At 48.8% G+C, this 13,077-nt stretch overlaps 1 protein-coding gene across 2 annotated transcripts in view; it reads left to right on the top strand.

The window, feature by feature from the left end:
• Nucleotides 1-13,077, top strand: part of ARL6IP5 (ARF like GTPase 6 interacting protein 5) — a 154,568-nt gene that overhangs the window by 116,510 nt on the left and 24,981 nt on the right. For both annotated transcript variants that reach the window (XM_085624786.1, XM_085624787.1), the window contains exon 2: nucleotides 2,262-2,479. In XM_085624786.1, the coding sequence (XP_085480912.1) occupies nucleotides 2,262-2,479 (218 nt within the window). The remainder of the gene's footprint in view (nucleotides 1-2,261; nucleotides 2,480-13,077) is intronic.

The raw sequence follows: 13,077 nt of genomic DNA on the forward strand, positions 1-13,077 counted from the left end.
GAGAGTGCTTGTATTGCCCTTTTGACTTATTGGAAAGTTTATGCTTGTCGCAGCAGGATTGAGTTGGTTATGCTGGCAAGCCACTGATCAAGACTATAGTTCTATTTTGTTTATTGTGGAAAGTTATGACAAAAGCGTAAATAAAGCAAGTTTATTTACTATTAAAAGCATATGTAAAAGCAAAAGGTCCTTTACGGGGGGATTGTTATTGCACTGTGAAGCTGGTAGTTATGTCTTTTGTAACACGGGCAGTCACAGATCACCGTAGTAGGTTAGGGTTTTGGTGTGGGTTACCCCCTGTGACCTTCTTAGGGGTAGAGAATGATGATTATTATGAAAATGTATCACAAACTGTGTAGGCCTGAGTTATTTATTGTGAACATATGTTAGCGCCAATAGGCCTACAAGTGTGGATTGTTATTCTACTGTGTCAGTGATGAAGGTTGGTATTGCATTACTTGAATTCCACAAACCACCGTAGTAGGTTAGCACTCATCTTTCAAAGGTGAGGCCTATTGGCTTGCCAATACTTGATTTTCAAATTTGTTGAAAGGGGACATGGATAAAATGTTTAGGGAGACTATCTCCACACAATTATCTCTGCCATGGTGACTATCTGGATGCTGTGGTAGCGACAGCCTGTTTTAATAAACTAGAGATAAAGAGGTTGTGCTGTCAATGGGTGATAACACTAGCAAAGGTGGTTTGTTCCAATAAGGTGGACAGGAATTATGTAAAAAAATAAGTTTTACTTCACACTACTTCTGTATGATAATGTTGACCTACAACTCATAATAAAATCAAAAGTTCCCCTCTTAAGGATAGACCCAATTAGAATAACTCATTGTATATAGAACTTCAAAGTCATATCCCGACCCTTTTTAACAATAGGAACTCATTACAAGGTGGTTACTTAATTCTGATGGGGTCGATAACCACAGTTAAGAGCCCCATTGGAATAATCCACTGCACACTGCAGTTTTTTTCTTTCATCCAGCTTAAATCTCCAGTGATAAAATACTGGGGAAAACAATAATTAATGGGGGAATCAGACAGGGAATTTATGATCACCCCGGGTAATTTAGCATTTTTTTAGTGGATCCTTGGGGGTCCAACTTATAATGGGACTGATTTTCCACTGACAACTAAGTTATCTGTACTTGCACTATCTGTAACTCCAGAGTTGAGGGGGTACCAACCATTTCCCTGGTCACTCATGATGAGGGTGTAAGTGTTTGTGAATCTGTTTCACCCAACGTTGTCCCTTCTAGTCACATTTTGTCTCCTTATTGGAATCACCACAGTATAAAGATGTCTACTTTTATTCAATACTAAAGCTTCAATAGAAGTATTTACTTCCCTTATTAGAAAGGAACATCTTTGGTGTGGGTAAGGGCAAAAGAGGATGCGCTACAGTTTGCCAGGTCATTTGCCTAATTAAATTCACTCTCACTCTTCCTATTCTGTTATTTAGGCAGAGTGAAAAGATATTTCTTAATTTTCCTTTAATTTGAAGATACTTGGTTGCTACTGGATGAGAATCACACAAAGATCTGTATGGAAAATTAGAAAAGTGGTCGCTTTTCTTTAATTCAGAATTTTCTCCTCATTATGTCTTTCCACAGTACTAATCCCATAACGTAGATCCAAGCAGCCTTCTCAATGACCAACCTTAATGATCAACTTCCTGTGTCCAACGTATTCAGAATACAGCCACAATGTTTGTGATGGGGTTGGGAATTAGCAACAAATAATCGTCCAAATCTTTAAAACCATTATAGACTGTGCTTCCCCATCACATCAATTTCAGAACACCCGCTTTTCCCATATAGCCAATCCCAAACTGCCCCATCTTACCTCCATTTAAAAGGCAACCTCGAACCACCAAGAGAAGTAAGTGCTCTTATTATACAGGATGGCATTTTGAACCCAGATTGATGTTTTACATCAGGTTGCCAGTACTCTTTGGTTACCACAGAGCAGTGCAACTCCATACATCAGTTCCATCTACTCATTTAAGAAAGCTTAACTCCAAAATATTTATGGATGTTCACAGGAAGACTATAACATATTGAAGATAGTATTCCTTTGAAAGAATCCTATGCTAATATAATGGTCAATGCAATACACAACAAGGACTGCAAGTCCTATGAATACTTAAAATGTATGTGATTGTTGTCAGTAAATTTGCACAGTTAAATCAGAAATGTATGTTATACAAGTGTTAATATAACTAAGACAAATCTTTTCTTTTCTTGTAGGTTTTTGAACCCCGTGAACATGATCCTTGGCACCCTGGTAGTCACAGCGCTGTTTATGGGGTTTGTGTGGACGTCAAATAACAAAGAATTCATCCGTAAACTTAAGAAGCAGTACCCAATGATGTTTGTGTTGGCAATATTGGTATCCAGTTATTTTATTATCTCCCTTTTTGGAGGTGTTATGGTGTTCATCTTTGGGATCACTTTTCCTTTGCTGTGTAAGTTAAACAAAAAAATCTTTTAAATGAAATATATCCACCTGTCCTTACTAAGAACTGTTGTGTCTGGATGTCCTATTCCTGTCTTGGGGCCCAGGTGGGTCGTTGGGAGGGAGGAAGCGCCAACTTAGTACCAGAAATGTGTACATAAATAACACATGCACCCTCTTTCCCAGAGATAAACCTAGCCCATTCTCTGAATCTGCTGCCTTACTCCCCCCTTAGCTTCATGTTTTCATCAATAGAGATGGAATTAAACTGTTAAAAGGGACCTGAACTTTCAACAGTTTTCTCTTACGCATTTAATCCAAATGGGTTTAAAGAACAGTGTAATCCCTATCGTATTTCTCTGTCTTTCTACGTTCCCTCTGCTGCTTGTTATTGTCGCAAGAGACCAGAATTATGGAGTGTGAGTCATGCAAAGTCAGCTCTCTGCACCTGTTCCATTCAGGTGTAGACTATATTGCTTTGGGTGCCTAATACATCTTTACATCTTTCAACTCTCGATCATTAGAGAGATCCTCAATGAGAATTTGCCTCAGGGTAGGATTGCCTGTGCCAACAGAGCTAAAAGATGCCAGCACCTGCCTTAGTGACTGAGTTGTATATGGCCATGGGACTGAGGAAGAAGGATGCTCCCTACACTCATGGCCTATTTCTAGCCAGTAGAGGAGCATCTCTACCCATTCAGCCCAAAACAGGGATCTCATGTGGCCCAGTGAATGCTGAATAAGACAATAGGAGGTTTTGAGCATGGGGAAGATGGTCGCTGTGCAAGTTGCTTGATAACGTGGCACCTAGTGCCTCTATGGGATTTCTTCGCTTTTGAAGAATGGAGAATGTCCTGCTAAACACAACATTTCAATCTTATATTTGATGTGTATTACACTTGAGAGTGGTTTCTTATTGATGCTTGCTAGGAGCTCCAGAATGGAGGAAGAGAAGAAAAAACATGTTTGTAGCATTTGTAGCTGTACACATGCTGTGCTTAATGCTGCCATCTAGTGTTTGGCTCGGATGTGTACAACTTGTTTTTCTTCTAAAAGTCTTTTCGAGTCACAGGACCTGATGACTCCACCTATTAGTGGTAACGCGTATGGGCATCGGCTCCATTGTTAAATTGTTTTTCGTCCACCTTCGGGTTCAGACGTGTTTATGTGATATCTTGTTCGACGCCGCATGCTGTTATCGCCGGGCCTTCGGATCCGTTCCCCGTCGGTGCAGAAGACTAACAATCGCGTTTGCCTTTTCATTTCAAACCGGTCAACAACCTTCTGAAGACCATCGCAGTGGTGGAGAATGTCCACTTGATGGAAAGAACTCTGTTTCGATTCTGTCCCAATTGCCACACCAAGTACCCGAGGTCAGATCTCCTCGAAATGTGAAATCTGTGTTTGCCCCCGAATATCGTGAAGACTCCTGTTCGGCGTGCTTGGCCTTTAGAAACAAAAAGACCCTTCGAAATTGAAGTACACACGACATCACCTTGGCATTGAAAGCGAACAGAAGAGAAGATGATAACACTCTAGACCTCTTTGGAGAGAGGGAGGAGTTAGATGCTGACCACCCAGATACCCTATCTGTTGGGGTGAGGCGGCTTCCCCACTGCAAAATGTTGATTCCGAAGCAGACGTCAAGGAAGAAGAACCTCCGCTGGCCCAGTGTCCTCCGAAGGTCGCAGTGAGTACTATAGCTCCCTCTACTCACCAGAAAAAGGCACATCCTTCCAGCTCCTGTGCCATACCTGAGGACTCCGATCCAGGACTGCCTCTTTGCCATGGTTGACACCATCTGAGCCGGACTTAGCACCCAAACACCATACAGCGCCAAGATACTACTTGAGCGTCGACCACCATTTTGGCATCGGATCTGAAAATGTGCACTTTGCCACCCTCTGATTTGAAACGTGTGGCCCAGAAGCCTACGGAGTGGAAACACACTGCATCGTGGCATTCGGGGCAGAGAGACACTGATCCAAAGCAGGCAGACTTGAAACACTCCTAGCCTAGAATGACTTCGATCACATCTGGTCGGCTCCCCTATTCAGCTCCATCCAGGCCCTCTACAGCTGCATCCTGTACTGCTTTGGAGGATTCCGAGCTACCAATCCTGCAGCGGCTCCAAGAACACCTGGACACCAAGCAAAAGTCTATCCACATCCAGCCAGGTACTGGTCGGATCCTGGCAAAGCCTTCGCAGATGTTGAAGGATCCGCCCTTCAGAAAAGGAAATTTACTTTTGAGGAGACCATCAATTCTCTAGTGGAACCCACATCCAAGAAGGCAAAGAGACACGGCAGAGCCACTGATCCACTGGCTCCTGCTCATTCCTCTCCTTCACTCCTTCCTCCCCTTCTCTTCCTTCCCCTGCTTCTCCTCTCTTGCCTGTGGGTTCTCCACAAGCTCGATAGGCTTGCTGTCCAGGTACGATCGGGCACTGGGGATCAGATGGCAGATCATGTCTGGCATCTCCCAGAGCAGAATCGTTTAAGAGGACAGGAATTGGTGGCAGAGGACAAAATCATCTCCAACACCAACATCTGCTGTTCTGTGGGTGCTGCTCATACAGCTGCACGGGGGGGGGGTAAATACAAGTATCCTATTACGCCAGCACGCATGGCTGCTAGTGTCCGGCTTCAAGCCAGAGGTAGAGCAAAACCTTTTGAACCCCCCTTTTGATGGTCCGCATCTTTTCAGCCCTTAGGTTGATCAGAAGCTAAAGTAAATTAAAAAGGATACCAAAACTACCAAATTCGTGGCAGCTTTGCAGGCTCCCACTCCTCGTGGCTCTTTTCGCCACTAACAATACCGCTGCACTAATAAGACCCCCGTCCACAGAGACCTCTTTCTCCAGGCCCATCCTGCATACACCTTCACAGGGGTACTAAAGGGGTGGATATGGGGTAATAATTACAAAGGCAGAGGAAAGGGTATTGCCCCCAAAGGCGCTGCCTGAATCCCAAACAGTGACCATCTAGCCCACGGTTACTCATAGTACGGCCCGCGGGCCGCCAGCGGCCCGGCAAGCCTTCCCTGGAGGCCCGCGGACCATAGTGTTAGCAAACACTGCCGGGTGCAGCAGCCCGGACTCTGCTCTGTGGGGGCCGGAGGATTCCAGTGATTGTCAAAGTGGAGATGCAGGGGCCTAAGAGGTGAAATACATCAAAGCTTTATTAACATATAAATGGTCTTTTAAAGACCTGTGAAGTACTCAGGTGCGGCTGTGTTTCTGCGCGCTGGGAAGCTGTCTTAGTGTGGCTGTGTGTGCGCGCTGGGAAGCTGTCTCAGCCCGGGCTGAGGGCTGACACACACACAGGTGAGATGACGGAGAGAGGGAGAGGGAGGGAGACAGAGGTTGACAGAGGGTGACAGAGAGAGGGAGACAGAGAGGCGCAGTCTGGGGGAGACAGAGGGAGGGAGACAGAGGGAGAGGGAGGGAGGCAGAGGAAGGGAGACAGAGAGAGACAGAGAGAGACAGAGAGAGGGAGGCAGAAAGGGAGGCAGAGAGGGTGACAGAGGGAGGGAGACAGGGAGGGAGACAGAGGGAGGGAGACGGAGGGTGACAGGGAGAGAGGTAGAGGAAGACAGGGGGAGAGAAACAGAGGGAGGGAGACAGAGGGAGGGAGAGATGGAGGGAGACAGAGAGAGAGAGACGGAGGGAGGGAGACAGAGGGAGGGAGATGGAGGGAGACGGAGGGAGATGTATTGAGACGGAGGGAGGGAGACGGAGGGAGGGAGATGGAGGGAAAAAGACAGGGACGGAGGGAGGGAGACGGAGGGAGGGAGACGGAGGGAGAGAGACGGAGGGAGAGAGACAGAGGGGGAGAGACAGGGGGAGAGGGAGGGAGATAGAGGGAGGGAGAGAGACAGAGAGAGAGAGACGGAGGGAGGGAAACGGAGGGAAGGAAATGGTGGGAAATGGAGGGAGGCGGAGGGAGACGGAGGGTGACAGAGGGAGACGGAGGGTGACAGAGGGAGACGGAGGGTGACAGAGGTAGGGAGGGAGACAGAGGGAGGGAGAAAGAGGGAGAGAGACAGAGGGGGAGAGACAGGGGGAGAGGGAGGGAGACAGAGGGAGGGAGAGAGACAGAGAGAGAGAGACGTAGGGAGGGAAACGGAGGGAGGGAAATGGTGGGAAATGGAGGGAGGTGGAGGGAGGGAGACAGAGGGAGGGAGGGAGACAGGGAGGGAGACGGAGGGTGACAGAGGGAGGGAGGGAGACAGAGGGAGGGAGACAGGGAGGGAGACAGGGGAGAGAGAGAGAGAGATGTGTGTATGCCGGGTCTGGTGGCTCAGTGTTATGACTGCCAAGATTTTTCCGCAGGAGCGTCAGGAACCTGGAGAGAATACCTCAGCCTTCCCCTATGGCCTTCCTACTCTATCAGACTCTAGAGTATCAGATGGCACACTAGGGGAAAACAGGGAAACAAAACAAGGAAAGGCGGGGAACAACTCTGGTAGGGTTGATGGCTCCACGTCAGAGATAGTTGAGGCAGTATCCAGCTGTAGAAAAAGACTGTGTTATCTCTTGCTTTCTCATTCTCATTACAACCCAGTTATCTAAGTGAAACCCCCTGTCACACATACCATGATTATGTTACTTCTAGGCGTATAGTGGGTAAACGTAATAGGTTCAATGTCTGATGTCCTGTACAATAGAAAAACACAAGATTAGAGAGGAGTTTCCACTAGGCTCTAAACCATATGTTATAAACGATTCTACTGGAGAACTGTGAGAACAAAGGATATAAATCCACCTTAGGTAACTGTGTATGTTCTGTAACTGTGAATGGAATAATCTGCCAAGGAAGTAACGAAAACTAAGTACCCCCCTCGATGTCACCATACCATAGCAAGTATATATATATAAACAAAAAAGGGGCACCGCACTGCGCTGTTACCGTGATTCTGAAGTAATGAGCCTTAACTGCACAGTGGTCCACGCAAGTATCCCCAGAGGAATACCAGGACAATATCTTCTCAGGGAAGACCGGGGAAAACTCTTGTAAGTATGCGGGGCACCCAGGCTATGCCCGATGTGGAGTCCACAGGCTGGGCCCCGCCAACAGCGAGGACAGAGCTGGATGCGGAACGGAGCACAAGGTGAGGGAAAATGAGGGAAAAAGATAAAGGAACGGAGTAGATAGGGAGGGAGCAAGAGGCTATAATACTGCCACACGCATCTTCTTGATGGATACAGAGCGTACAGCAAGAGCCCTGCCCGGCAGTGAGGATAAAGCCGGAAGCGAGGCGGAACACCCGGCTGATGGAACCCCGGGGAGGAACACCGAGACCAGCTTCAGAAATATTCTCCCGATGGAGCAGGGAGATCAAAGGTTGTATCCGGCTCAGCAATGAGGGCTGAGCAGACTGCGGGGCAAAACACCAGGGTCGGGAAAGACTGGAATCAACGGCGAGCCAAAAACTTCCTACTACGCGGAGGACGCTAGCAGGAACAGGAAGTTCGCAAACGGAAGTCAGACACAAGCGGAAAAGACGGAAATGGGGCCAGGAGCAAGAACGCTAAGTGCGTTCGTGTGCATCTAAGCTCCTTAAATACTCGAAGCATCATGGGGGCAGGACCACGGGGCATGACACTCAGTGGACGAAGGCGTCTGCTGCAGGGACCTGTGTTCAACCTCATGGTCACAATTTTGTTTTGCTTTAGCCCCACCCCTCCCCCTCTGACCCCACCCCCACTGGTGCAGCCCTCGGCCACAAACCACACTGTAAATTTGGCCCCCGAGAGAAAGTTTGTGAGTACCCATGATCTAGCCCTTCCCTCTGATCACACAACTCCTTTTGGGGGAACGTTGCAGGGATTTCTGTCCTGTTGGGCAGAAATCACCTCAGATCGCTGGTTTCTAGACATTATATGGAAGGGGTACTAGTGCAAACTCATTCAACCACCACCAAAAATCCGTTCTCACCGACACAAACTGTCCCCAGACCATATGCGCCCCCTGTAAGAGGAGATACAGGCCCTAATTGCCAAAGGTGCCATAGAGCCAGTTCTGCCACAACACTGTGGAAAAGGAGTGTACTCCCTGTACTTCTCCTTATTGCCAAAATGGACAATTCCCTCAGACCCATCCTCAATTACAGATCTCTCATCTGATAGAGACTTGTAGCCGCAGATTCCTTACCTTTGAATTATCCCCAGGCATCAGACTGATTCGGAAATGTTTCTTGAGCAATTCTCCTGTGCGCCGGTAGGTGGCATCGTTCGACTCCGCGTGGCAACATCCACGCCGGAAGTGACGTGTGTGGTGCCTATATAGGTGCCTCACCAGCGTGCTGACGTCAGTTCTTTTCTTTTAGCACCAGTCAGCACAAATCCGGAGCGCTACCACCAGTCAATTTTTGACTGACCTTTTGTCGACTTTTTGTTGAAGTTTTTGTTAGATCTTTCTACTGGTGCGGATGGGAAGTCCACTAGGAAAGTTGACTTCAAGCCCTGAGGTGCCTATCACCAACAGATGTTGGTGATGGACCCACATCTTGTTTGCCTCTGGTGCTTGAAGCGCAACCATGATGCAAACACTTGGGAGCGGTCCCTCAAGCTCCTTGCTGCTCGACGTGCGACGCCCCAATGGTCCCGATCCTGGTCAAGAGGAAGATCCCGGGATCGGTCGCAGAGCCATTTTCCCTTCATCACCGCCAAAGTCGTCTGGGCATTTGGATAAGTCCCACAAAAAGAAGAAAAGTAAGAAGTCGTGGAAGTCTTCGACTTCACCCTTTCAGTCGAAGTCATTCAACAAGACAAGGGAGCATTCTCATTCAAGGACTGGCTCTGCGGTTGAGCCTGCGCCTGGGCCGGTTTTGCACCTCCCCGAGTTCCGGGAGTCAGAGTGACCCCCACCCAACTCTGCCAATTTAATGTGGCCATGTGCCTCATATTTGGGTGGCCTGTCGCCGCTGGAGTGCCTTTGGGCCCCACCGGTTCAGAAGGGGCCCCTACTGTTTCCCCGTCAGTGGATCTGCCCCCTGCACCATTTGGGCTCCTTGGATCTGTGAATAGGTCTAGATCGGCGCCAGTTTTACCACCTCGACCTTCCCCAACTCTGGTCCTGATATCGAAGTTTCCAGCAGCGTTGTCCCCATCCTGGTGAGAAGGGTGGCCCAGGTCCTGGACCTTAGCCTGCCTTCAGTGGCAGTCAAAACTAACATCTTGACAGAGGTGCTTCAGCTGGAAGTGATCCCCTCTGTACCGCCTCTACCTTTTAATAAAGCCCTTACGAATGTCCTGCTTGTGACTTGGTCCAAGCCCATCATAGGGGCTCCTATGAACAGGACAATTGCTTGCGATGGCCGCGCCATTGCCCCACCCTAGGGGACCCTAATTTCCCTAAGCAACACCCTACCCAGGAAAGCTTGGTGGTCCAAGCCTTCACTTCCCGCGTACACCCCGACTCATTCCCTACCACTCCACCTGATAGAGCATCGAAGAGACCAGTCACCTTAGACAAGAAAATGTTTTCTTCCATAAGCCTGGCACTGCGGTCCATGAACACTGCGTGCCTTTTGGGCCGTTACTCCTATACACTGTCGGATTCCATTGCACAGGTGCTACCCATGGTCCAAGAGGAGGCACTGCCTATGCTCTTCCAAGCTACTGCAGATGGGAGAGATGCAGCCAAGTTCATGATTAGATGTGGGCTGGATATGACCGACTCACTAGGCAAAACTGTTTCTTCATCTGTGGCCTTACGGCGCTACACCTGGCAGAGAATGATTGGCTTTTCAGAGGGTGTCCAAGCCTCGTTTATGGACATGCCCTTTGATGGCTTCCGTCTCTTCGAAAAAAAGCAGACGAAGAGCAGGAGCGCTTCAAGGATAGCATAGCTGCGGTCAGGTTCTTTTGCCTTTCCAAGGGCCCCCGCCAGCCCCAGTCTGCCTTTCGCTCCATTAGTAGTCACAAAAAGGGCATCCAGCCATGTCCTTACCCGCCCAGCTACCACATCACGCAAGCTCCCCAGTCTCTGCATGGCTGAGGGGGCAGTACCCCCAGATCCTGTGTGTCAGGCAGCTAGAGGTCAGGCCAGTCCACCACCCCCCTGGCATCCGCAGCCTGTTTAGTTTGCCCTCCAACCATCATGGGCAACCGCTGAGAGGCAGGATATGCCATCACATGCACCACTGGAGGTCCATAACATCAGACCGCTGGGTTCTCCAGAATGTCCTTAAGGGCTACTCCCTGCTCTTCATGACTACCCTCTCCAACTATTCCACCCACTTGCGACCGTCTATCCTTACTCCACCAGGAAGTGGCACCTGTCTTGGCCAAGGGAGCCATAGAGAGGGTCCTAATGCCAGAAGTAGGTTGTGGTTGTTATGACCGCTACTTTCTGGTGCCCAAAAAAGATAGAGGCCTTTGTCCTGATCTAGACCTGTGCCCTCTCAATTTCTTCCTCAAAAAGGAGAAATTCAAAAAGCTCACGCTCGCTGAAGTCCTGTCTGCCCTGGACCCAGTAGACTGGATGGTGGCGTTGGACTTGCAGGACGCATATTTCCACATTCCTGTCCTGCCTGCTCACAGACATTACCTGCAGTTCAAGGTGGACCATGAGCAATTTCAGTTTGCTGTACTCCTATTTGGCCTTACCAGAGCCCCTCGGGTGTTCACCTTGGTAATGGTGGTAGTGGCAGCTCTCCTGTGGGGATCAGGGGTACCAGTCTTTCCCTATCTCAGTGACTGGCTGTTGAAGGCGGCCTCACCGCAGGCAGTCACCTCCCGACTGGGCAGACCTCCTGCACTCGATGAGGTTCACTATCAAAGTGCTGAAGTGAGACCTAACTCCTTCTCAGATGCTAGTGACACATGCCCTCTGGCATATGTGGGCTCTGCAGTGGGACCTGAAGGTCCAGTGGGCGCAGAGTCATCTCTACGGCATGGTCCATATCTTAGAGGCAACTGCAAAATATCTGCAGTGGTGGTTAACAAACCGTGATTTGGTAAGCGGCAGACCCTTTTCCCTTCCTCAACCAGACCCGACAGTGGTGACAGATGCCTCACTCCTAGGATGAGGCGGCCATCCGTGAGGTGTGGAGATCAGAGGCCTCTGGTCTTTGGCGGAATCAAGACTCCACATCAGCCTACTGGATCTCCGGGCGATTTGGCTGGCATTGAAAGCCTTTCTACCCTCAATCAATGGAAGACTAATGCAGGTGTTCACGGACAACACCGCCGCCATGTGGTACTGCAACAAACTGGGCGGAAAGGGCCCGTTTTGCTGTAATGGTTGTGGTTTTGATTCTTGGGCCACAACCCCACCACATCCTCCCCGCCTTCATCTAGGCCCATCATTAAAATTCTGAGTCTCTACTGTCGCTCTTTAGCTAAAAACTTCCTGGACGTATATGACTTGGTGCAGGATGAATCCCCTGATGTTCTTTTTCTAACAGAGACCTGGCTCTCTGATGATATGGTTGCTGAGCCAGGCTTAGTGCTTCCCCAGGGCTATAGCATTTTGACTCTAAATAGAGAGTCTAGAGGAGGCGGTATTGCAGTCATTTTTAAATCTTGTTATACGTGAACCTTTGTCAAAGAAAACGTGGCAGGGTGTGAATGTGCACGCTTTGGGATTTCCTTTAACGCTAACTACACCATGTCCGGGTTGTTGGTTGATCGTCCACCAGGTCCGGCTAAGGAGTTTAAGGCTGCACTCATCGATGTAGCCAGTGTCTGGGCTATGAGAGCGGCCAACCTTAGCATTATTGGGAATCTGAATTTGCATTTAGACAGCCACATGGACACAGAAGTGGGTAGCTTTTCAGCAGACCTTGCAGCTTGTCAGTTAATCCAACTGGTCTCAGGTCCCACCCACTCCGCTGGCCATCTGCTGGACCCGGTCTTTTCTAACCTCTCATCCCTTACAGTTAATACTCCTGTCCCAGTGTGCTGGTCAGATCACTATCTGATCTCCATGACTCTCCCGGGAATAGAACCTTTGCAAAAGGTAGCTCAGAAGACCTCTTTTAAGCGCCCCTGGCATAAACCGAATCTGGGGCAGTTCCATGCCCTTCTCTCTCTGAATACCCCCAGTCTGCCTGCTGACCCGGACGCAGCCTATAAAGCGCTAGGCGAATGGATCTCTCAGTCACTGGACTCACTTATTTCTGCGAAGTTGTCAAAGAGCTGGAATTCTAACTCCAACCCTTGGTTCAATGACCGGCTGGCTACAATGCGCAAAGCATGTAAAAAACTGGAATGGGTTTGGAGACGGGATTATGAGCTGGTCTCTATGAGCTGGTCTCTAAGGGATGCCATCAGTCCGCCATCAAGAGTTAACACATGGCTATTCAATCAGAATAGGCAGCCTACTTTGCAAATGAAATTAAGGCGAGTAGCAATACGGCCAAAAGTATCTTCTTGATACTTAAAGATCTTAAATCGAGGAAGACCTCAACTGCACCTGTGATCACGTCAGATCAGCAATGCGAGGACCTTGCCACATTCTTTGTTAGAAAAGTGGAAAACATCTATATGTCCTTCCCTCCGGTTCCAAAGTGTCTTAAGTTCTGTACATAAATCCCCTGCCAATGGTACTCTTGCGGCCTTTCCGCCAATTTGACAGGACGAGCTACGTTTGCTATGTT

Source organism: Triturus cristatus, chromosome 9 (genome assembly GCF_964204655.1).
Source record: "Triturus cristatus chromosome 9, aTriCri1.1, whole genome shotgun sequence".
NCBI lineage: Eukaryota > Metazoa > Chordata > Amphibia > Caudata > Salamandridae > Triturus > Triturus cristatus.